General features: G+C 35.2%; 2 protein-coding genes across 2 annotated transcripts; both read right to left on the minus strand.

Annotated features, from left to right (window-relative positions):
- Positions 3,886–5,299, minus strand: LOC107608514 (U-box domain-containing protein 30-like). Its single transcript, XM_016310283.2, has one exon. It carries the CDS (start codon positions 5,159–5,161, stop codon positions 3,935–3,937), a length of 1,227 nt encoding a protein of 408 aa, XP_016165769.1. The 5' UTR covers positions 5,162–5,299; the 3' UTR covers positions 3,886–3,934.
- On the minus strand, positions 6,806–9,398 carry LOC107606353 (lecithin-cholesterol acyltransferase-like 1). The gene is made up of 2 exons (XM_016308407.2): positions 8,897–9,398; positions 6,806–8,011 (listed from the first exon to the last, which is right to left on the minus strand). The coding sequence occupies exons 1-2, from the start codon at positions 9,328–9,330 to the stop codon at positions 7,081–7,083; spliced, it is 1,365 nt and encodes a 454-aa protein (XP_016163893.1). The 5' UTR covers positions 9,331–9,398; the 3' UTR covers positions 6,806–7,080.

Consider the following 13,890-nt stretch of genomic DNA (forward strand, 5'->3'; position numbering starts at 1 on the left):
GATATTGGGACAATGGAAGGAGGTCATATATTCCCTTAAGAGACTAGAAATCTTTTTTGTATGATTCAATCCGGTTAAATCATTTGAGGAAACTTGCATTTTTTGAAAGACATCTTGGGATTATCTAGAAACTAATGGGTGTCATCATCAAATGGGGACATATATATGTTATCTTTGATAAAAAGATCCTAATCTGGCAAAGATGGGAAAAGGGCAGGACTTTATCGATCGAGCGGGAGGTTATAAAGGACCAAGAAAGTAGTGTATCTGATCTTCGATAGCAAAAGGAATTAGGACTTTATCCTTATTAGTGAGGTTGACAGGTTCTTCGATGATGGTATCCAAATACCTCGACAAAACTCTAAGATTAGTACTAGGAGTATCTCCAAGTATTTCTTTTTCTTTCTTGGATGCTTAAGTTCCTGTTTTATATGCATGTCTATATAAAAGAAAATAGTTGAAGTTGTTTACTTGAGGAGTTGATCTAAAAGTAAAAGAGAAGCAAAGATTCTTGAATATCATACTAGCTAGTTTGAAATTAAATTTTTTATTTTTAGATAATGATTAGGGCAGTAGAGAAGATACATTGTCAACAAGTGAATCTTTTAATTCGATTTTTGAACAGTAGAATACAAATATGAATACATTGGACTTCGAAATAAAATGAATGTAAACAAATATGAATACAGTAATGTTGCTTTACTGTTTAAATGGTGGTGGCGGTTCTCAAAGGAGGAATGTCCTCTATGGAAGAAGATTGTGTGCTCCTGTAACAACTTGAATCCAAATCACCTTCTGTTATCGTAGAAATTGCCAAAAAGAGGTGGTCCATGGAGAGACATATGTCAACTACAAATAGGGGAGCAACATGTAAGTAAAAAGATGATTGATGGCCTTGCTATCCAAGTAGGGGATGGTAGATCCACCAGATTTTGGGAGGATACATGGCTCCAAGTGGGAAAGCTGAAAGACTCCTTTCCGAGACTCTTCTTGATTTCAAACAAAAAAGGATCAGTAATTGGGGACTGTGGGTTCTGGAATGGGTTAGAGTGGGTGTGGCACTTCCAATGGAGAAGAGGATTACGCCAATGGGAAACAGAGACACTAGACCAGATGCTTCAAGTATTGCAATCTATTAGATTGATAGCAGAAGTGCAAGATAGAGTGGTGTGGAAATTTGACAAGGAAGGCGTTTTTACTAACTCATTTGTGCAGACTTTGCAGGGGGAGTCTTTGGACGAGGAGCTACTGAGATATAGGTTCACTAAGAAAATTTGGAAAGACCTAGTTCCGCCACAAGTGGAATTTTTCTCTTGGTTCGTTTTGGTAGGCAGAGTCAATACTAAAGATCGGCTGAATAGATTGGGGATCCTACAGCAGAATGACACTATGTGCATGTTATGTAAGAAAGATACTGAAAATATACAACATCTGTTTATTACCTGTGAGTACTCTTGGCAGGTGTGGTGTGCTTGGGCCTCGGCGTTTGGACAGGAGTGGATTATCCCCAGAATTGTGAAAGAGCAATTTGAGAGTTGGAGATCTGTGTTAATGAGGAAAGAGGTACGCAAGTATTGGCTAGTTGGTTTTTTCTCAGTGATATGGACTATATGGTTACGCAGAAATGATGTCATTTTTCACAACAAGACAACAGGAATTAGAGACTGCGTGGAACAATCCTTTTCATATGCCACAGAATGGTGTTATAAATAACTCGTGTTGTTGATGGTAATGCCGGAGATGACATAGGAGTTGTACGACTGTTATGTTTGTTTGTCTGTAATGTTCCACATGTGTGTTGAGCTCTTTCTTTAAAAAAAAAATGAAATATGAGATTTTATGAGTTACTTGGGTTTTCATAAAGAGAAGCGGTAGCTTGAAAGCTACAGTAATAGCATCCGTGTTACAGTGCTGGAAAAGTTTGGGTTTTGAGAAGATTAGTTTTTGCAATTTAAAGTGAAAAGGAAAAAGGGATATGCGGATGCAGGGGTTAGAGAAAAGAATCTAAAGAATTTGTGCAATAAGTTGAATGTAGGAAATGCAAGTCAAAAGAGTATTTATAGACAGTAAAAGTGAAAGTTGAAACATTTGAAGAGAGAAAAAAGCACAAAGAGAAGGGAGAACGAGAATAATATGACACGCATTCAATGGACATGATCAAGATATGCAAGTTCATTACTTGATTAAACTAAACTATTGATTCAAGGGGGAATTTTGTTACCAGATCAAATATGGTTGTTGATGTCGAAAAAAATAAAAAATAAGAATAACTTGGACGTGATCGAGAGGTGGTTGTCAAGGAATGTACGTCGAAGAATATTTAATCGAAAGGCATGCAATATGAGAAAAGATTAGGCGCAAACAGTTATATTTTGATAACCATTCGAGTGATGATGTGTTGTCAAACAATTGGCCTTGTTGGTCTAAATTAAGGTTTCACGAAGAGAAAAAGGTTAAAAATTTATTTCAAAAATATACTCACACAAATCTCACATTTTCAGCGATTTTCTGAAACTCAGTTTTCTATAAATTTCCTTCTATTTCCTTTTGCTGTTCTTTACAATTCTATACTTTACATTTATGCAATTTTTATTCATTCAATTTCATTTATTGTAACTTGCATTTTGTCAAACTTTGTTTTTAGTTATTCCCAAATTTTTCAAAATTCTGTGAAAGGTTTTTTTTGTATGTCTAGACATTTTGAAATTCTGTAAAATATTCTTTATATTAAAATTTATTCAAGTAAAATTAGTTTATTTTTTTATTTTATTTCTACAAAATTCTTTTTTTATTATTGACAAAATAGAGATTTTGATGCACATAAAACTTGTACTTACAAGAGGAGTAAATTTGGCCGCCAAATACTAACCTTTGCAAATGTTCAAAGTTCATCTTTGCGTTAATTATTAAATAATCTGCATAACACTATGTTATAACCGTAAGGCTGCAAGCAGATCGATAATTATAGCTAAAGATTCAGCATTAGCGCCATAATCTCTATTGTATATTTGTATTCCTTTTCTATTCGGTTTTCCAAAACCAATCAAGAGCGCGAGACTTTTTGGATTGTTGAATGAGCCCGCCCATAGCATGTAAAGACAAATGTTGAATAAATATGCTATCAATTATGTCTGCATGACTACAGTACCTTTTAAAATTTAAATATGGACACACTATATTCTAAACTATAGCCTTATAGTCTTCAGATCTTGACCAACATTAAACCCACCCAATTCTTTCTCGTTGACCAAACCAAAAACACATAGCTTTAACAAAACAAAATAAAAATACTGAAAGGACAAACTACACAATTATATTATCACTTTCTGTGATCTCCAAACTTCACAACGTTATCTAGCTTTAGTGGGTTGGCCAGCTTCCACACTAGCATCAAATCAAAGACAGCAAAGATCTGATTTGAAAGGCCAACCAGTAATCCACCCTAACTTATTACCGTTTTTTAATTTTCATATGGCGCTGTTGGTGGAATAGGCCACACGTATGGGATGCATGTAAGTTTTATTGGAGTGTGATGTTAGGTCAACTGAAATCGAATGGTGCGATAAGAGAAGGGAAAACGGACAGTTCGATTTGTAGTTTTCCACCGACTAATATTAGCCAAATTAAAAAACAAGCAATTCGGACCCTCCAAATTCATTTTCAAAAAAAAAAAAAATACTAATCGGACCTTCCAATTGGTTTTTAACAAAGGAATCGGACGATTCGATTTTTTCCTGTCATTGTTTAGAAACTTCTATCTCACACATGTGTCTAACACCATTGTATCCCATAATCAAGCACAACTCACACTCTGGTGGCATATAGAAAAAAATGAGCCACTTATTACCACTTAATTTCTTTCTTTCTTTCTTTTTTTAATTAAAAAATAAAAAGTAATTTATACAAAGCCATGAACAGATTTTGTAGGAAAAATTCATTGTATTGTTGTGGTAAGCATACACTTAGAGATGAAGATACTAGCAGAGTAATTCAAACTGCACAATTTCAAGAACTCAGCAGACATGTGCTTCAAAACAGGGTTGCAACCGCTCTGAATCACCAGAAGCAGCTTCGCCGCCAACCCAGCCTCCACGGCCTCGGAGGCACATTGTTCCGGCGCAAGCTTGTAAATAGCCCACAATATCGAAAGCGCAAATAGCTTGCACCTCTCAGAGACTCTCATCAACAACTTCACCACATTAAGCACAGCATTGGGACAATCTTTCAACGCCATTCTTCCTTCTGGAATCGTCGACACCACCTCGAGAATAAACAGCGCTATTTCCAAGCACTCATCGTTTAGTGTTGGCAATAGATCCACCAGTTGCGGCACCGCTCCGATTCTCACAATGGAAGTTCTAACTGATTCTTGGGAACTGCACATCATCTTGATCAGTATGAGGCCGTTCAAGACCACCCCAGTTGGGTGTTTCTTGTCTCTAACTAACCTCAACAAACCAACCAACAGACTCAGGCTTGACACGTGTCCTTCTAACAACAATATCTCAATCAACTTTGCACAGTTCATCTTTGTTTCAATGGTTCCCTCGTTCATGATATCCACCAATAACGATACTTTTGATGGATGCATCAGATTCTTCTTAACCTCTGAACTCAAGTCCAGCTTCACGAGTATCCCAACGGCTTCTGACCCAACAGCATGGGAAGTGAAAGGACCTAACAAGGAAGAAACCAAGGCAAGTCCGTTGTGTTCCACAACTGTCTTCCTTATTGAAGCGTGAGAATCAAGGAGGTGGCGAAGTTCCTTGAGGGATTTAACTCTTGCTTGACCCTTAACCTTGTTGAGTGATTCCAAGAGGTGAAAGGCTGTGCCTTGAACGTCTTGGAGGCTTTTGTTGATGGAGAAATAGTTGTGAGAGAACCATGTGAGGATGAAGCGGTGGAGGGTGGTGTTGGGGGTGAGGGAAAGGTCCCAAAGGTCTTGCATGGTGGTAGGACAAGTGTTGTGGCCGAGGGACAACCATTTGAGGATGTTGGACCTGTCGTAGGTTTGGCCGGTGCAGAGTGTGACTGGGTCTCTCATTGGCTCCAGCGAGATGGGACAGATGAAAACCGAAGGAACATCTTCCATTGATGACTCCATCTCTTCAATCAGCACCTTCAGAGGAGGAGGAGTAGGCATTGTTTCTTGCATGGTCATAAATTTCTTCAAGAATATTAGATGCTGAAATGAATAAGCTTCGGCTTGGAAAAGATAAGAAGCAAGCGTGTGGGAGAGGATTTATAGAAATAGAAAGAAAAGAATAAGGAGAAGAAGCAATAAGCCAATAATAGAGAAAAGAGAGAGAGAGAAGGACTACTTTATTTGGGTTTTCTTTTTCCTCTTTAAGCAAATTTGCTTTGTCTCATTTTTTATTTTTTATTTTATTTTCTTGTGCATCTGTAACTGTGATATGTCTTTTTGTGGTCAAAAAGTAAAGGCAATGCCTATACATCATGACCAACATGATTGAGTCTTAATTTTCCATCACTAATACCGATGCTCTCTTCCTCTTTCAAACCCAATCCACTTAGGTGTGTTTGACAAACTCATTTGAGAGGATAAAAGTGGGTTGAAGTTCTTTGAACGCTGTTTTTTAATGTTTGGCAATCTTTTTTTCTAAATGCAGAAATAATTTTGCAACTTAAAAGTGTGTTTACTGAAAGCAAAAAATTGTTGCTTCTGCGTTCACTTCAACGTGAGTTCATCTTTGATGATCATTATTGGTTTTTTACAAAAGAATTTTCATATTTCCAAACATAAATCATGTTGGTACAAACTCACTTCTATCCAAAATCAATTTTACAAAATCACTTTCATTCAAACTTCACTTTAACCAACTCTAATCCAAACACACTATATATTAGTTAATTACTGCACCTTCACCTCACCTCACCAAAATAGAAATGTTAAAAAATACAACTACTTGCATATTTTTAAAAGTAAAATAGTTTATATTTCAGATATTTTTTCAGAAAAACAAATGTTTAATTTGCACTAACTCATTCACATAGTGATTGGGTTTTGGGCTTTTGGCGACAATTCACCACACGTGTAGTCAGTCATGCATATAGTTCAAAGTTCACTCTTTCGAGTCAGTAGCAGTGTAATAACTAATAACTAATACGGTCATGTTTGCTTTTCTTCTTTAATGTGGTAAAAATTTAAAGTTTGATTCTCTTTGCGTGAGTTGTGGACCTGGGAGGGGACACCAATCTTAAAACTAAAGAGAGGCTGCGACACATAGTCAAAAAGGTTAAATAGATGCCACCAATCGAATCATAATATCCACATATTCTTCTCCATTGGTCCCAATAAGTTCAAACTCTGCCAAACTTTCACAATGTAATGGTTAAACGTATAGTATTTGGGTCAATAAAAAAATGTATTCACTATTTCGCATGGTCATAGAGTAGTCACTCTGTTTAAGAACAGGCACGATATCTTAGGTAGTAGGAGAGGCAATAGTTCAAACATTCAATATCGTAATGCACATAAAAAAAAAAACAAAAAAGATAATGTTCATGTTCAATACCATTTATGAACCCAAAAAATATTGCTTATTTATTTGAGCTATAAGTTTTCTCACATTGCTTATATGTATTGTAAGGCTCACATGATTCCTTGTTCTCGGTTGGTCTATCTAATCCACAGCACAAAATCAGAGGAGGACCATGACCAATTGACCATAGACATAGATACAAATAAAATACAGGGTTGAGAAGAAGTATTGAGCACTCACCCACAAAAAAGGCAAGTGCACGAGGGGTTGTTCCGCTTTCTTTTACTTAACTTCAAAAAGTAGTCAAAAGTCAAATGCTTCCATGAAAGCATTAGTTCCTATGCCAAAGGAAAGTGAATCTAGTCAAAAACTCAAGAGTGCCTTGTCTGAAGCCTTTGGAATTTGTACCCTCCACTTCCCTTCCCCCTACCGTTATGATGGAGTTCTCTTCAACCATTACTCAAATACATAATCTATTACTAATATTGCACATATGATCAATTATTCAATTACTCAAATACTATAAACTCCATAGGAGGCATTAATTTTTGCATACAAAAACATATATGACCATCATCTATCTACCTACAAAAATGTTGCCAAAACCAGTATGTGAGTGATGAGAATTAATTCTACTAATCTCACCAATTATTTGTTCAAGTGCAACTTCATCTTTTAGTATTGAAACATGAGACACACCATCAATCTTAATCACTTTGATGCTTTGGTTTTTATTGTCTTCTCCCACTAATGACTGAAGCGCCAGCAAGCTCACCATGTTCACCGTTCCATCACCATCCCCATACAAAATTTCTGGCCCTTCATCAAAATCACCATTCCTGTAAAACAAAATCTCCGGGGTTCTGACCCCACTCCCTATAACACAAGTAATAGGAACTTGTTCCGGTGCTTTAAGGTTCTCTATTAACGGCAAAATGCGTGTTTTATAAGGATAAACCCCTTCCAGAAAACCAATATCTATGAGAAAATCAGGCATGTCATGTGCTGAATAGCTTCTATTTTCAGTGATGAGCAACTTTTGATGATGACCATATACTTTGGGATTAGGCAAAAGCCATAAGTTACTCTCGGAGCTTCTCTGCTGAGGTCTAACTATCAATGGATCCACCAAGGGAACACCAAGAGTGTTGCCAGATGCAAAAGTGAGCATTTCGTCCATTGCACCACCCCATGGTGCAGAAAGTGCCACCAAGTGTTTGATGAATTTCCTGCTCCATGAAGGGTCGTTTCGGTTAAGGAGTTCCAAGGCGAATAGACCCCCTAAGCTGTGGGACACAAGAATCACTTCCTTCCCACCGTTTGAAGCGCTTGCTTCTTCTATCAAGTTCTTGAGATCTTCAAGGAACTTTGATCCCACTTCACATGGGTGCCCTTCGCCTGCAAGACCATAACGAAAATCATAGGGTGCTCCGAACAGTGTTTCACCTTCAATGTAACCAAGCTTTTCTAATGAATTTACCAGGGAAGCCATATATTCCGTCACATACCTGTAAAAAACTAAAGAGGTTAATGTTCAATGCTAAATAACCAAACTAAATCCCCAAAGTGGTTGTGAGATTCCACATTTAACATGCACACTGTAGGTACAAAGTAGGATTCGAACTTCTAACACTTATGTAAGCTGATTAGTAAACCAACCACTAGACGAACGCAATTTAGTTTGTATGCACACACGAGTTAAATCTCAATTTGATCCCTGAAATTTAGTCTGATGTTCAGAATGACCCCCACAATTTCGTTGGCCTCAATTAGAACCCCAAATTTGTAATTGTGGCTTCGACTTGCCCCTGCGATCATCTCCGTCACCAGAATGCTGATCTGATGCAATTGCATGACATGGCGGACACTACTTAAACGACAGCGCATTGGTTTCGCCTCCAAATCCTTTGGAAACCACGTCGTTTTAGTTTTTTGTAAGTTAAAATTCTCTTTCTTTCCACTACGACGATCATAAATTGCAAAACATCAAGAAAACCCTTACACTACGTGGTTTTCAAAGGGTTTGGGTACAAAATTAATGCGTCGTTGTTGAAATAGTGTCCACCATGTCATACAGTTGTGCTAGATCAGCATTTCGGTGACGGAGATGATCGCAGGGACAAGTTAGAGCCGCAATTGTAAATTTGAGGGTTCTAATTGAGACCAACGAAATTGTAGAGATCATTCTGAGTATCATGCCAAATTTCAGGGACCAAATTGATATTTAACTCATGCACACACACTTTAATTAAGTGTTTCTATTTTGATTGATCGAGGAGCACTGTGGTACCCAATGCTCCATTTTGGAATGACAATAGTGTAATTAAAACTTCAAAGATAAAATTAGTGTGCATGTGAGAGACCCATATGCGTAAAGAAGAATGAGCACTTACTTAAGACGAGGATTGAGATAAAGAAGGGAGGAGGTGGAACCAAAGTGAGGGACACGGGTGAGAACTCCAGGGGTATTAAAGTAATCATCTCGGTCTTGATTATAGTGAAGCATCATGCGGTCAGCGAAGCATTTGGTGAAAGGAGAAAGGAGGACAGAGGAATCGAACCAGAGTCTGAACCAACCATTCTTTTTCTTGAAAAGAGGGTACCAGGAGTTGCAAACGAAGCTAGAGGCTTTGTAGTCTTGGGTCAACTTAGCTTCTAGTTGGTTCCCTCCGGCGCCAGGTATTAGGATCAACGGGTGAAGATTGCTGTTACCGTTAGCGCTGGGGGTTAGTGTTATTGCTCCACATGTGCACAGCAACGATAACATCGCAACTGCCACTGTAACCGTGGCATCATCACTTCCAATGTTTAGGACATGCTGCTTCATCACAAGAATCAATCAATGAATGATCACCAATGGATATGTGGATATGAGTGTAGTAGTAGTAGTAAGATATCTGAATTCTGAAGCATGTGATTTTTAACTAGATTAGGTGACACGTGTAATTTATGCTACGGTGGATATTACTTGGCCACGGCGATGCCCCGTTATCACTCAACAAGACTCTAGCTGCGGGTTACAATAAAATACACAACTATTATATAACTTCATGATAATTTAAAATAAAATTGACTTTTATGTAAAAAAAATATTACATTATCAATTAATAATTTTTTTTAGTAATTAAGGATCTTTTATATTTAGTGAGAAATTTTCGATTCCATATTCATTTAAAACATATTTTTATATGAATATATAACATATACATATATAGGGTGCGGGTTGGTGGGGGTAGGATTCGGGTTGACCACAACCCTACCCGACCCGCACGAGAATACAACTCGTACCTTACGTTACTCGTTGCGGATCGGGTTGACAACCCTGTGTTGTTATTTCTAAATTTATTTTAGGGTAAAGTACTAAATTGGTCCCCTATGTTTAGGAGTAATCCTGTTTTGGTTCTTAAAGTTTAGAGTGTCCTATTTGAATTTAAGAAACTTTCATTTAGCTTCAATATAGTCCCACCTAGAGGTCAAAGTTAAATAATTAATGAAATATCCTACATGATAGCAGTACAAAAACAAGGTCGATAATCTGGAGAATAAGTACAAGCTCTAGAGGCACAAAATCAACCGTAGATACATCAATACAGTTATTTATCATTTTTCTTACAATTTAAATGAAATATTTTCTATAAAACTAAGAAGAATGATAAATAAATATATTGATGCATCCACGTTGATTTTGTGCCTCCAGAGCTTGTACTTATTCTCCAGATTATCGACCTTGTTCTTATATTGCTGTCATGTAGCACATTTCGTTAATTATTTAACTTTGATCTCACGGTGGAACTACATTGAAGTTCTTAAGGACCAAAACAGGATTATACCTAAACGTAAGGGATCAATTTAGTACTTTATCCTTTATTTTAATAATATATTTTTTTTAAATAATAGTAATATTTTATTCAATAAAAAAATAAATATAATGTCTAAAAATTAGGATAAGAAAAATAAAAAATAGAAATTCCTAAATATTTAGGAACAAGTGAAATTATAAGAAGAAAATAACATAAAACAGTAAATAAGAAAGAGACCTTAGAACATTTTACATAAGGCAAAATAGATAGCTCCTGATTCAACTTAAGTGATATTGTTAGCACTTTTTTCGGAGGCTCTTAGACATGCTCGAAAACTCGCCGACATCTCTCCTTCCAAATATTCCAAACTATAATAAAAACTAGTCGAGCTCTTTGAGGGCTTGTTCCTTGAAATTCAGTTTGTAATACCGAATCCCTCCACTAATTGAAGAATAAGGAACATCTATGGTCTAAAATGAGGTAAGCGAAATGACTCTTCTTCTACACTAGATTAGCATCTCCACAGAAAAATAAGCAGTGCATGAGTGATTATGGAGCTGACTTGCAGATTGGATAATTTGCTAGAGTGGATGGGAACCGCTGATGGATGATAAGTAGAACAAGAAATTTACCATGGAGTTAGGATAAGAAAAATAAAAAAAATTTTAAATATTAACGAACAAGTGAAATTGTAAGAAGAAAAATAACAAAAAAGTAGATAGGAAAAAAAATCTTAGGACACTGTACATAAGGCAAAATAGATAGCTCCTAGTTTAACTTAAGCGATATTGTTAGTATTTTTTTTGGAGGCTCCTGGACATGTTCGAATATTCGCGACACATCTCCTTCCAAATATTCCAAGAGCTCTTTGAGGGCTTGTTCCTTGAAATCCAGTTTGTAACACAGAATCTCTTCACCAATTGAAGAACAAGGAACATCTATGGTCTAGAATAAGCTAAGCCAAAGAACTCTTCTTCCCCACTAGATTATTAGCGTCTCCACAGAAAAATAGACAGTGCATGAGTGATTCTGGAGCTGACTTGTAGATTGGACAAGTTGTCGGAGTGGATAGAAACTGCTGATGGATGAAAAGCAGAACAGGAAGTTTACCATGGAGGATTTTTCACGCAAAGGATAAAATCTTGTTAGGGATTCTCAGCTTTCATAAATGGCTCCAAACTGGCCTCTGTTGCATGAAGTTCGAACAAAATTCAATAAAGGTATGGTAAAATTGGTAAGCAATCCTGTATGCTTATGTAATATCATATGTTTTTGCTCTGTTCATTACCCATTGAATTGTGTTTTCACCTTCTCATGGGGTTATGGAAAAGATTCGCTGAGAAATTTTTGGAGGAAAAATATTTGAGATTAATACTTGATTCCACTGTTTATTTGACAAAAAGTAGGTCTTTCACCCATAACAGATGGTAACTATCTGATAGTAGTGTTGCAGATGGTGGAACAGTGAAGGGGTAAGAAGGAGGAAGCCATGGTTCACTGAAGATTCGAATATCACCAGAACTTACTTTTCAACTAATGTCTTTCTCTACAATTCGCCTCTCTTCAAGAATATTTTGCCAACCCAAAAAGGCAAGGTTCTCACTTCTATTGTAAAGATAGAATTAAATTTGAAGTATTTACCTTCAAGTATTTTAGAAAGAAGAGAGTTAGGTTGAGTCACGATTTTCCAGCACTGTTTACTCAAAAGAGCCAGATTTTGAGCCCTGAGATATTTAAAACCAAGTCCGCCTTCTTTCTTAGGCCTAGTTATCTTATCCCAATTAATCCACACTATTCACTTTTCAGAATCTTGCTGTTCCCATCAGAACTAGGTTAGAATATTATGAATTTCATTTAGCAAACTGTTTGGAAGTTTAAAACATTACAATGTGTATATTGGTATGCTTTACCAACTGTTCGGAGTAATATCTGTTTTTTTTTTTTCATTAGATAACAAGCATATTTTTCATCCTTGTATCCTTTTGAGAACCTTATCTTTGATTGAGTTGAAGGTAGCTTTCTTAGAGCGATTGACAAAAAAAAATAAACTCAAATATTTATTCTATGCACTTATATGATAAATATTTAGCTGGCTGCTAAGGAGGTTCTAATAATCTCTGGAGTGTTATTATTAAAGAACATGGCTAATTTATTAATAAGATTAACTCTTTGTCTATTGAAACTCTCGTAAAATTCCAATAATTCTATAATAGAGGCACAACTATTTTTTGAGATTTTACTGAATAGAATAGAATCATCCGCAAATAGTAAGTGATTAGCATGTTAATATGTGTTAAGAATAATATCAAGCCACGTCAGTGCGTTGTTAATAGAAAACGAATTAAAAATTAATATGATACAATTTTTTTAATATCAGAAATATAATTAATGTAATTAAAATTTTAAAAATAATTATAGTGTACAGCAATAATATCAAAAACTATTTTAGAGATTTAGTCTCTGTTTTTGACATGACATTATAACTTACAAAATCATAAGTAATTTTCTTTTCTCTTAGTCAATATTCCAATTAAGATCCTTTTAAAAAATTAAGATTCATACTTGCAATCCTTCTTATTGTATGTAATTATGTATTCTTCGTAGGGCGAAATACTTGCCCTCTGGCGGTGTTAAAATAAGGACTATAATTACATAAGTGAGATGAGGACCATCTTTACTAGCTTATTATCAATAATACCATATCAAAAGTATTAATGTTGAATTTGAAGCGTCTTATGATTATTTTTCTTTGGTACAAGTCTCTTATTATGATTTAGTTAATAATAATGGGCATGTCTAACAACACTCATGAGCCTTTTCAACATTTCATGGAAGGAGAAGTTTGGATATATCATTAGAAATTGACATTATGGATTGTTGATTTTTTCCCTATTCAAACAAGTATTGATTCTTAAAATCAGATAAGGTTTTTTTATTTTTAAATATAAATCTTCGTCCGTGTTAGACCACAAAAGTGACGTAATTTACGTTTTATGCTCAATAATAATGTAATAATAATAACAATAACACATACAACTTGATCAACACAAGGAACTATATGAATAGATAAAAGCATACTCGTAAAAATGAATATAAATTTTAATCAATGGATTTAACTAAAGAATTTTCTAAAAATATTGGTTAAGACTTAAAGAGAATAAAACTACCGTAAAATTTTTTAGTTCTTTCAATATATTTTTTATATAAAAATATTTAAAAACTTTCATTTAATTTATAATTTCTATTTAAATTTTTGTGATTGCATTGTCTTTAAAATGTGCATGAATTGCACTTATTAGCAAAAATTTAATTAAGTAATAGCAAAAATTTACATACAACAGGTTGTTTTTATTTGAAGTTGATAGTTAAGAATTTTTAGATGACAATTTATTCAAATATATCAAATCATCTAATGATTCTCAGTTATAAATTTCACATAAAAATAAATACACATGAATTTTCACTTTAAGCAATTCTACACTACTCATTCATCTCCTTAAAGTTAAAAAAAGGGTAAATGAAAAAAAATTTTAATTAATAAAAAATATTATCTATATCTCCAAATTAATCATTAAAATCAATCATTA

The sequence above is a fragment of the Arachis ipaensis genome, chromosome B07 (genome assembly GCF_000816755.2).
Source record: "Arachis ipaensis cultivar K30076 chromosome B07, Araip1.1, whole genome shotgun sequence".
In the NCBI taxonomy this organism is placed as follows: Eukaryota; Viridiplantae; Streptophyta; class Magnoliopsida; order Fabales; family Fabaceae; genus Arachis; species Arachis ipaensis.